The 12,561-nt window shown below is 40.6% G+C and overlaps 1 protein-coding gene across 2 annotated transcripts; it reads right to left on the bottom strand.

Annotated features, from left to right (window-relative positions):
- Positions 1-2,738: 2,738 nt before the first annotated feature.
- Positions 2,739-8,419, bottom strand: LOC121400636. 2 transcript variants are annotated; one of them, XR_005965870.1, is made up of 3 exons: positions 7,455-8,419; positions 3,605-5,213; positions 2,739-2,935 (listed from the first exon to the last, which is right to left on the bottom strand). XR_005965870.1 is itself a non-coding variant. In XM_041584130.1 (2 exons), exons 1-2 carry the CDS (start codon positions 8,362-8,364, stop codon positions 4,246-4,248), a joined length of 1,878 nt encoding a protein of 625 aa, XP_041440064.1. In that variant the 5' UTR covers positions 8,365-8,419; the 3' UTR covers positions 3,408-4,245. The 2 variants fall into 2 exon arrangements, 1 of the variants encoding a protein (XP_041440064.1); XM_041584130.1 differs by lacking the exon at positions 2,739-2,935 and having other exon boundaries at positions 3,408-5,213.
- Between the last annotated feature and the right edge of the window lie 4,142 nt (positions 8,420-12,561).

Below are 12,561 nucleotides of genomic sequence, written 5' to 3'. Positions count from 1 at the left end.
TCAACTGTTCCTCAAATCACTAACCAGCTCTCTCCCTACACTAGCTCTTCCAAGCACACACAGGCAGAATGAAAAAATGCTGCAGGGCTTCAGTTTATATATGGAAGGAGAGTGGTCCAGGGGGTGTAGGGGTGGTCCAGGAGGGAGAGCTTCCTGATTGGCTGCCATGTATCTGCTGGTCTGGGGTGAGAGGTCAAAAATAAGCGCCAGCTAAGGCGAACCCAAATTGGCGAACGTCGCGCGACGTTCGCGAACATTCGGCGGACGCGAACAGTCGATGTTCGCGCGAATTAGTTCGCAGGCGAACAGTCCGCGACATCCCTATAGAGAATATTAAGTTTTCACATAAAGGTGCAAATGTTGTACAATTAGAACTGTAAGTTGTGAAATATTTACTGTAGCAGTTGTGCTTCAGATTTAGTTTTAAAAGATTTACTAGATATATTTTAACAGGTGAGAAATGCACTGTTAATCATATTAACACCCGTAGGTCCATGTTGATCCAGAGACTGGTATGAATGCACCTGAAAATAGAGGAATAATAATCTGTTCATGCTGTGCAACACTATGAAATGCAACCAGTACTAATCGCCATGCAAAATGTATATTTTCAAAGTCTTTATGCTGCAGAATTTGTTTTGTGTTTTATCTAACATATCACAAATGGTTCAAATGTGTTTCCTTAATTATTCTGGTTAAAGATTAGATTTATTTGACAGATGTCATCTCAGTTTCAACCAATGTTTTGATATGTTATGATGAGTCCTAAACTTAGCTTCGCTACAGCTCTGAGCAGGTGCTTGCCTTTAGGCGCTAGGGAGTAGGCTGATCAAGAAAATGAAAAAAATGTTGAGGTACAGGATGCAGTTTAAGAGGTATGAACTGTTACTGTCATTGACTGTTGTCTGGTTGGGTTGGCACAGTAAGCTCAGTGGTGAAGGTACCATTTGTCTAGCTTTATATATTTTAAGGTGTTTACCATTAAACACTTTATTAGGGATGCACCACATCCAGAATCCAGCTGATCCTAGCAATTTTGTGGAGTTTCAGCTGAATGTTTAGGTTTTTGTTCACTTTTTTTTTTTTTTTTTACTTATCTCAAATCTGAATATGCAAAAATTATTTATTCAGTGTGTAAACCTTTCTTGGCAAACTTCCTTAGTATATGATCGCACTTAACACCCTGGGTGTGCTTACCTGGGGATCAGACAAACCTGGACTGGGAAAATAGATTTTACAGCACAATGTCTCCATGTAGTGGGTACTAAGGGATTCACCTCAGGATATACTATTAGATCACACTTCCCCAACTTGTATTAACTGTCAGCCAAATTCAAATGTAAAAAAAAGTTGGGAACAAGCAGAAGAAAAGTCTCTGGGGATGTCAAATAAAATCTGTGATTGGCTATTTGGTAGGCCCTATGTGGATAGGCAGCCTACTGAAGGTTCTGTTTGGTAGTACACATGTTTTTTATCCAACCAAAACTTGCCTTGGTTGTGTATCCCTGCATTAGATAATGAAACACACAAAGTTTGGCATTAGTAATAATCTTTATATTAACAGGAAAAGTAAATGCATGTAGGCAATGAGACACTCCTGCATTTGGGACACTGTTTAACTCATAACATTCAGGCTGACTGCCTCACTAACACAGCCCTTGAAATCAGTTCTGCAATGTATATGCATAGGATTAATGCGTGCACAGTTCAGTTCGTTCCATAATGTACCTCAGAAGAGCTCTTAGCAGTTAGTACTACATTCCCTAAAGTATCTCTCCTTGGATAAATCATTTGCTCACATGTACAGTAGCAGGTACACACACAAGACTAGTCATCACACAGGGGCCACACAATAGCTCTGCCAATAGTTTCCCCTTATTGGTTCACTGGGTGCACACAGTGGCTTGCAGACTGGGGTTCACAGGTAGCTCTGAAGTGCATTGGTCACCTCCTGTATATCTTGAAGTAACCCATAGTTTGGTTGAAAACAAATCCATCAAGTTCAGCCCCTCCAATTGAAATCCAACTCTCTCTCTCTCTCTCTCTCTCTCTCTCTCTCTCTCTCTCTCTCTCTCTCTCTCTCTCACACACTCACACTCACACTGACCCCTCCATAAACTTATATAAACTATATGCAGCAGGGGATGCTTTATAGCCTCTGGAGGCCCACTATGTAGCTTGGATACCAAAGCTAGTCTTCTTACATTCCCAGAGATACTCTGTGGCTTCAGCCAATCAGTAGCACTTGTACCACCTCCCAGCCAATCAGATCCCTCTGCTGCCTGCTTTAACCACACTGGATAATGTCAAAGTCAGAGGCTATGGCACAGGAGCTGGCTGGCCTGAAAGGAATGCAGGTGGTGAATTAGGAGAAGAATCCTCTGATCCCCTAAAAGTTCATCCCTATTTTTCTAAAACAATATGCAGCTAGAATCCATTTGTTGTTGTTGTAGAATTGTAGACTGGAAGATGAACAGACACTTGATTAAAAAGATGAGTAATAAATGAACTCTAGTTTCACAGTTAGCAACCAGACAGTCCCAGACAGTCCCAGACTGGACAGAATATAATGCAAACCATACACACAAATAAAGACCAACCACAAAGTTTCTTGGTTTACTTCTGTCTCTAAAGGTGAATTCCCCTGTTAAGTCTTCCATTACATGGGAGTTGCAGACAGCATTACTTGCTTACAAAACCCAAATTACAACAACCAATCATAGACACGGACACTTGCATGGTGGAGAATGGCCGCAGCTGTTGTTTATTAAATATCATATCAATCAGAACATTAATATTGCTAATGATACTAATACCTGTTCATACATATCTTCCCAGCCAGCCTCTGCATCAGATCTCTGCAGCGGACCGCCTTAAAGCTTGACCACAAATATCCTTAAGCCCCGCCAATTTTTTTACCTAGCCAGGAGCATACCTCCACATGAAACTTCACTATAAACAACAATTAACTGCTGCGACAATATTGTTTTTTTTTTTTTTTTTTTTTTTTTTTATTATATATGCATTCATATATTATATACCATAACAGGGTGGGTGGGTGGGATTTCCAAGACGATCCTCTCACGTCGGCTGCCGGCGAAGAATGAAGAGTGTTCGCCGGTTCGTCCTTTTATAGCCGGTCTTCGCGGCTTTTCCTGTGAAGCCACGCCCCTTTTTTGAATCGACCAATCAGAAGGCTTGGGATTGAAAATTGACCAATCGGAAGAGAGGTAAGTTTTTTCCACAGAACTACACGAGGTAAGTAAAAATACATCAAACGGGGGGGAGCTGCCGCACTCCCATGTTAGGGGAGGTTAAGTCACTCCCCGTTCATGGGAGTTGCAGACAGCATTACTTGCTTACAAAACCCAAATTACAACAACCAATCATAGACACGGACACTTGCATGGTGGAGAATGGCCGCAGCTGTTGTTTATTAAATATCATATCAATCAGAACATTAATATTGCTAATGATACTAATACCTGTTCATACATATCTTCCCAGCCAGCCTCTGCATCAGATCTCTGCAGCGGACCGCCTTAAAGCTTGACCACAAATATCCTTAAGCCCCGCCAATTTTTTTACCTAGCCAGGAGCATACCTCCACGTCAAGGCCAATTAAACCATTACATTGGCCTTGGCCATTCCCCACACATGTAAAGCTCTTTCAATTGCACTTTGGAATCCCATGTTCAGAATGTCAAAACCGATATCTGACAAATGTACCCTGTCCGCACGATACAGGCCTTCAAAACCTTGCTCCAACTCATAGTGCCTATAAACCAAAATATTAACTGTCTTGGAAAATTTTGAGATAGCAAAATTGAGTTTTTTGCGGCATCTCTCAAGGGGGTGAAAGCCTGCATCTTGAAGCCAGACTAATCTGGGCACAACTTCAGACCAAATTATCACAGTATTGGGAAAAATAAATCTGATCTGAGCAAGGTCTCTTTTTATATTACGAATTAAATCAATGTTTCTACCCTTTCCAATGTCATTTCCAGCTAAATGGATCAGAATAATTGCTGGGAAACCCCAACGAGATTTCATTTGCAAAATTATTGGTAATAAATCTGGCCATTTAAGGCCTCGAATGCCCATCCAGACAATTCTAACATCTTTAATGCCTAAATTAGTTGTGTAGGTTCGTTGTTCTGCTCTAGCTCTCGCTCTGTGGACGAAAGAGTGTCCAATAATCCAGACCAAAGGAGGAGAAACTGTAACGAAAAAAGGTAACACTTACTAAACCAGGGTAGGTCTGACATAAAGTTGATACCTAGAGGAGTTCCATCTGCCAAGCCTTTTGATGAACTCTTCTCCTAAACCCATCAATGAGGCTTGTGTGGCAGCTCCAATGCGAAAAGAATGTGTGTTATAATGGTCAGGTGGTATACCTAGCTTACTGACAGCTCCTTTGAGAATTTTCACAAATTGAAATCTTGTAAGGAAAGATCCATCACTGTGTATAAAGAAAGGGCCAGGAAGGCAGGGTCTGACTTGCTGATAATGTCTAAAAGCTAATACTGGACATATTGACTGTTCCGTGCTATTACCAAGCCAAATGGTTGTCCCTCTTCCTACTTTATCCGTTTTTGATTTTTTTAATATAATCTTTAATTTGCCCTCAACCAGATGAATGTCTTCACTCCCAATACCCCCTGGGGATCTTTTACTCTGAGAGACCGACTCACTTACCCGAAGGGCACCAAAGAACGACACAGAAAATAACAACGTAAACAACATTGTTTCAAACCGAGAATAGCATATTTGAGGTAGGACCGAAACGAGATCTTTCAACAATGATAATGTGATGGGTCTCCTAATGTCTACAGATCGTGTAATCCTACCAACACCCCGAAGAATTTGTTTAACCAAAAAGGATTTAGTTATGTCAGCCTCACCTTGAACCTTTAAAAAGAAAGATATGCCTGCTAATTTTTTAGTTATAGCTGAAAGAGAGTACTGAGCCTCAACTTGCTCCAGTACAAAAGACAATAAGACGTCACTGTCCCTTTGATAATGCTCTTTAGGAAAACTTGTTTTGAACTTCATCCACTCATTCCAGCTTGCGATGTAAGCATGCCAGGTTTTGTCTGCCAATGACATACTTAACCATTTTGAAATTCTGGCAATACTAAATTCCACAGATGTTGGGGGCATGGTGTTCCTTCTTTGTCCAAATAATTGGCGATTTCCCAGAGCTCGTTGAACTGAAATCGAGATAATGCGTCAGCCACAACATTGGTACAACCAGGGATATGCTTTGCTTGAATCAAAATGTTAAATTTAAGAGCTCGGAATACTGCCTGCCTAAGTAATCTCAGTACTGGGGGGGAGTTAGAAGATAGATTATTAACAACTTGCACCACACCCATATTATCGCAGTGCCAAACAATACGTTTGTTAGCCAATTGGGGGCCCCACACTTCCAAAACAACTAACAGTGGAAAAAATTCTAGTAACACTAGATTTTTGGTAAGCTTGAGTTCTACCCAGAAAGATGGCCACGCATCCGCAATCCAATGTGTGCCAAAGATAGCACCAAACCCAGCTGAAGCCGCGGCGTCTGTATACAGATTCAAAGCTGCATTCTCGAACAATTCTCCTTGCCAATAAGAAATGCCATTGAAATTCTCTAGAAATTCCTGCCAAACAATCAGGTCATCTTTAACCACCTGAGGGATTCTTATGTGCCAGTTAGGATTATCTAGGCCAGACGTAAGTGCAATAAGTCTCCTGTTAAAAACCCGACCAATAGGAATAACCCGTGTAGCGAAATTCAGATGTCCGATCAAGGATTGTATGTGTTTTAATTTAACCTTTTTAGATTTTAAAGTTGCGTTTAGAATGCTTCTCAGCTTAGCTACTTTTCCTTCGGGTAAGCGAAATTCACGATTTACAGTATCTATCTGAATACCAAGGAATTCTAAAGTTGTAGTAGGGGGTATTGTTTTTTCAACAGCTAGTGGAATGGCAAATTTCCTAGCAAACCACGTAAAAGTACTTAACAAAATTCCACATGAACTAGAATCTGCAGGACCGACAAATAGGAAATCATCTAAATAATGAATAACCCCCTTAGAACCAGTTTCCCATTGAACTACCCATTGCAAAAAGGATGCAAAGGCTTCAAAATAAAAGCAGGAAAGGGAACAGCTTATTGGGAGGCATCTGTCAAAATAGAAACTGCCTTCATAATGAAAGCCTAAAAGCTTATAACAGTCAGGGTGTATGGGCAGTAGCCTGAAAGCCGATTGAATGTCACTTTTAGCCAATAATGAACCTTGACCAAATTCTTGAATTATCGATATTGCCTGGTCGAAAGTCGTATATGAAACTGAAGATAATTCATGACCAATTCCATCATTGACAGATGCCCCCGAAGGATATGATAAATGGTGAATTAAGCGATAGCTTCCTGGCTCCTTCTTCGGTACAAGTCCTAAAGGCGAAACTCTGAAATCCTCAAATGGAGGATCATCAAACGGGCCATCAATTCTGCCCAATCTAAGCTCCTTCTCAATTTTTTCCTTAACTACTTTTGGGTTTAGCTCAATTGATTTTAAATTCTTGGGAAATGATATGAGGGTTACAGGATCTGCTGATGGTATCCAAAAGCCAACTTCAAAACCCTTCTCTAAGAGGCAGGCCATCTGGCGCTTTGGATATAGCTCTAGGTATTGGCGCATTTCTGGTAACCTCACTGGGGTTATCTGACTTACTGGAGTCCCTACCACTGTGCTTTGTAGCAAATCGTTTGATGCAACGAAAGGCAGGATGGTTGCCAGCACAATGAGCACATTCATGTTTATATCTACAGTTTGCCTGAAAGCGGCAAGTTGACTCATTGAATGCCCAGCAAGCATTGTATTTCACAGGAGTCTTGTTCCCCGGTAATGGAACTAATGGCTGTTTGGGAATAAGCATTCCCATCCAAAGGTCAATATCCTTTGAACCCCAAGATATTGACTTCTGAATGGACATTTTCTGTCTGAATCTATCATCATACAAAAACCAGGAAATACCCCCATAGGCTTTATATGCTTCCAGAATAATGTCAATGTGTTTAAATAGGCCTGGACCTAATTGTGGGTGTTTTTCACACAATACATTTGAATAAATACAAAATGCCTGTAACCAATTAGTGAATGTCCTTGCCACAGGCCTGCGTCTGTCCATTTCAGGATCTGACTGCTTAACTTGCTTGCCTAAAAATTCCTTTGATGATGGCAACAGTGAGAGCATGTCAATATACTCCCCTTTTGTGATTTTTTCCTTTATGGCCTGTGGCAAGTGCAAACCCAAAGGTGTAGCATCACAGAGTATTGAATCTCTAAAAGCAGTTTCAGCTACTTGAGAAGACACAGCCCCTGTGCTTGTATGCGTTGACGCCGCACCAGGGGTTAACAAAGCTAACAAAGATTTTATGACATCAGTGGCAGCATAGTTACCAATCACTTGGATGGGTTGACTCTCCTCCTGAGGGGTAAAACCAGCAGGCTGGGGTGCGCTGTGGGTGACAGATGGTGATGTATGACCCCTGATGGCAGGTGGCAGAACCGGGTGCCCTATAGTGTTACAGCTGGAGGGCCCCGGTTCTGGGCGGCTTTGGGGGCCCCTGCTGACCTGGTGCCCCTCATAGGAGCTGCCAGCTGCCGGACCTCCCCCGGACCCTGTGGAAGGAAAGGGCCCTGAAGTGTTAAAGCTCTTTTGATGGAGCGGCCCACCACTTGCAACAGCGGCGGAACTCACTCGCGATGAAGGGGGGGAAGCCGACGGCCAAACTCCTGTCTGCGGCGGGTCAGCGACGATCCTCTTCTTGGCGGAGACCGCTGACGTCATCTGGGTTCTCTTCTTCGCCGCTTGTTTCCCTCTGGTGTTCCTCTTGACGGCGACGATCCGCCTCTTTCCTGGTCCGCGTGAAGCTGGGGTGCGCTGGATGGCGACGTCAGATGCGGCTCCTGAAGATGACGCAGCTTCCTCTGACGGCGATCCTGGAGGCTCTGCAGTCGGAAGTGATGTCACCGCTGTCGTCGTCGATGATGCGAGCTGGCACTGCTGAAGGAGCGTCTGGATGTCTTCATGTCCCGCCTCCGCCTGGATCCATCGAAGGATGTCGCGAAGTCTGCCGTCGGGATTCTCTTCAGCCATTTCCAAGACGATCCTCTCACGTCGGCTGCCGGCGAAGAATGAAGAGTGTTCGCCGGTTCGTCCTTTTATAGCCGGTCTTCGCGGCTTTTCCTGTGAAGCCACGCCCCTTTTTTGAATCGACCAATCAGAAGGCTTGGGATTGAAAATTGACCAATCGGAAGAGAGGTAAGTTTTTTCCACAGAACTACACGAGGTAAGTAAAAAATACATCAAACGGGGGGGAGCTGCCGCACTCCCATGTTAGGGGAGGTTAAGTCACTCCCCGTTCACTCTTGCATACAGAATGTGAATGTTTACGTTATGAATAAAACTGGCTTATTTCACATATATATGTATAATTCTGCCTGCAAAATGGGTGGCCATGTTCACACTTGGACAGATTAATAGCTCGCCGTGACACCTGGGATTTTAAATATTTAACATCTAACACATGAGCATATCACACATTTCCTTAGCTATATCCCTGCATATTTCTTAGTGAAAATCATTTTGCTAATCCAGCAGTCAGTCTAAATTACATGAAAATGAATACAATGAAACTAGACTTTTACTCTCACTCCTACATAGATCTTTTTAAATGTACAAAAATGCATCTTAAATGATATATTAGAAGAATTTATCTCTAGGGATTTGTTAAAGCTCATCAGAGCATAGACTGTGCCAATCACATATTTTATTTCAGATGGAAATACTTGTCATGCAAAACCACTCTGGAGTTTTGTCCTCTAATTATGTGAAAAATGTCACTCATTGTACAAGGCATGACTGTCTAATTACCAACAACATACTAACATTTTAACTTTCTTTGAGCCTTTTGTTAACTAATTCAGATTCTGTCTAAGCTGTATTGTATAGTCATTAATAAATAAGCTTTGTTTTTTGAATTTATTGAATTAATTATTTTAGTGTAAATTACAGCAATACTATTTAAGATATATTCAAGGATATATATCAGTGAATGTTTGTGTCTATCTGGTACTTGTTTTGTGCAGCTGGATGTATAATAGAAGCTTGAAAGTCTAGGGGACATAGAGTATTAACATTCCCTACCAGTACTGGGACAAGAGGAACGTGTGCCTGCAACAAGCTGCCAATGTGATGCAGTCGCGCCGAGTGTTGAATGGGATGTGGTTAGCCAAGTGATTATAAACTCAGACCCCCACTCATCACAGTGAAAATTGACCCTGCAGGAGCCTAAAGTGAGGAAATCCAGATAGAAGAGATGTGTGTCTAGCGATCCCCCAAACTTGCACCGTAGGCATGTGCTTCTTCTGCTTAGTTACAACCCTGTTCCCTGCTGTGACCAATACACATAGGTACTAAAAAAGGGTTACCAAAAGGCCAATTACATGGAAAGTGAAAGAATAATATATACATTTGTGAAAAGAGGGTATGATTTGTATCTCCTGTCCAAGAAAAGGGATACAATTGCTCAAATTAAAAGGGATGAATTGTTCAATGGTAGCCTGATACTAAGACCCAAATGGCTACCTTGTGTAACATTGCTAGAAGATGAAAAGACCAACTATTTTAAGACAAACCATTATTTTTCTTTAGGAGAGGTAAGTCCAGTGGAGACAGGGTCACCAAAGCACACACTGTCCATAAAATAAAGGAATTGGTAACTTCTAGATTAGGAACATTCCTGTGTCTTGTGGGAATTATATAGCTTTAATCAAAGGCGATCACCATGCACATACTTCTAAAGTTTTCTAAATGTTTGCGTGGCTTGGGGTACATAGAGTGGTGCAAGTACAGATGAGCACAATTTATTCAGGTTTGAAAAAGAGAACGGCAAATATATAAATAAACAATGTCAGCTAAGCATTTTTTTAATAGAAGCATTCTGTAGTACAAATCCAGTTGAAGGTCTTAGAAAAAATTAAGTAAAGCTTACTGTGCTCAAAAGCCTATTAAATATGGAAACTCGAAACACTATATCCCAAAGGGTTAAATGAAGATTGGAATTGATCATGCTTCTTGTGAGTCCTTTGTAACATATTTTCCTTTCCACAGATAAAACAGTATCAGTAGGGGATTACAGAAGAAGGGATTAAAATCAACAGTCCCACTGGTATGTAAACTGTGCATTTTCTATTACACTGGCATTGCACTTCATCATTAAAGTGAATTGTTTTAATAGTTAAGAGATTTAATGGAGGCACAATAACGATGCTATATTTGCTTGAGTGATGGACTTTGGACTTTTTTTAATGGAACTTACAAATAGACACTTCAATTGTAACTGATTGTCTTCCAAGCCTCACTTTAGGAATGCACACATTTTGCCAATCAATCGTCACTGATTAGGGTTGGGCCTACACTATCTACACTCATTTTAAGCACCACCACTAGTGATGGGCAAATCTGTGCTGAGAAATTAGCAAAACGCATCGAAATCATTTTGATCATTTTTATGCGCGCACCAAATTGTCGCCGCAGCTTCGCAAATTAATTCACTTGCCGTGAAACGTGGAAATTCGCCGCAGATTCATGTCTGCAGAATTTATTCGCCCATCACCAACCACCACTTCACTGTTGCATTATCCTGACAAAAGGAGGGAGTGTGTCCCCTGAAATGCTGTTGTTTATGCTTTCACTAGCAGAATAAACAGGGTAATCTCTCAAGCCAAAATTCTGTGTGTGTTTTACATGTATGCTTTATGTCTAGGAGCCCAGGCAACATAATATTATATTTAGTAAGGGGGGTGTGCAACAAAAAAATCTGGTGTTATACTCAAACTCTGTTAATCTCATTTGTTGACAGCAAGTCTAAAGAGTAAGAATACAAGGGAATGAGGAAGAAGAAGATATGGCAGCTATCAAATCACTTGATCCACTGGTGGAAAGTCTAAGCAGGGCTGATTTTAAGTCATAGGATGGACTTGGTGAATTGCTATATGAATGCATGATGGTCTCTCAAAACCTAGAGGGCTTTCACATATTGCCAATCAACCAAATCGCTACTGAGCGCTGACCAAGATATATTCAGGAGTCTGGCACATATAATATACATTTTCGGCTTTATTCAGACGCAATGAAAGTTACAACGGTGGGTGTGAGGAACAAGAAAAGCGAAGCACCGGGAGAATTCAGTAAAATGTAAAAAAATGAAATTTTATTCAATAGACATGTAAAAACCAGTTACAGCAGCAACCCGTGGCTGCCCGCTTCACGCGTTTCGTGGCGTCCTGCCACTTCATCAGAAGCTTAAGGTTAGAGTTCCATAGCGATTTGGTTGATTGGTGTTGTAACCGGCAAGGAGTGACCGGTATATCGCGAGAGCAGCGATCAAGCAGGAGGACAAACACATTGGGTGAGCTTCCGCCAGTACTGCATCAATATACTTTGTTTGACTTTCACATATCGATCAGGCAAATTATGGCAAAAATACAGGAAAATTGATTAAATATATCTAGTGCATAAGATTTATGAGCAAATCATGATCAAATCTCTAAAAGTTGTGACCCACAGACTATATTGGGCATCACTTGCAAGTGTTTGTGGTAGTTTCAACTCATTGCTCTAAGCTGATCTCACCTCTTTAAAAACAAAAAAAAGTTTAAAGTGTGCATTGCATTCATAACCTTATTGTAGAATGTGTGTTTTCTTTGGAGACTCTGGAGACTATTATCATTCTCTTTTAAGAAATACCCCAAATTAATAAAATATGTAACATAAACAAGGGTGCTGAGTGCTTATGGTTATACAGCGCTGCCTTTAAATAAAAAAATAAAATATATTTCCTTATGTTCTCTCATATTTAAACATCTAAATTAGTAATACTTTGCTCTTTGAATATATTACCATCTTTAATCACACAAGGATCATAACAAAGAAAATGTGGCACATAACAGCTTCTGTCTTTCTTTATGAATAAAATAAATTTTGTAAAAGACAGAACAAGAGAGATCATGAACCAACTTACTTTTTATAGGAACCACATTAAGGTCTCATCTAGTATGTCTGCGTATGTATGTGAAAAAAAAAGTGTAAGGATTATTACATTACAAATGTGAATACATTTTCAATTAATTATACAGTAAGAAACACCACAGCTTTTAAGGACATATTCTATGAATATGTGTGTGTGAAGTTCTAGAGTTTCACTTTCTCAATCTTTCAAATACTTCAGGAAAGTTTTAATTACTGAAAATGTTATAGAACCATTGAGGGGGAGGTTTCAGACTTAGAACATTTATTTGAAATGTTCATTTCCTATACATAAATGCCAGTTTTAGTCAACGACTGTATTCTCATGGAACTAAGCTTTTCAAGAGTTCTGGAAATTATAACTGATATAAGTGCTGGACTATTATATCTTCTAATATTCACAATAAAAGAACAACAGTATTTCATGAAAAATTTTGTAAATGTTGAATAAATGTGGGAAAGCATTTTGGTTAA

This window comes from Xenopus laevis, chromosome 2S (assembly GCF_017654675.1).
Source record: "Xenopus laevis strain J_2021 chromosome 2S, Xenopus_laevis_v10.1, whole genome shotgun sequence".
NCBI classification, from domain to species: Eukaryota; Metazoa; Chordata; class Amphibia; order Anura; family Pipidae; genus Xenopus; species Xenopus laevis.
The sequence above is the reverse complement of the archived record's forward strand: the minus strand, read 5'-3'. Positions and strand labels throughout refer to the sequence as shown.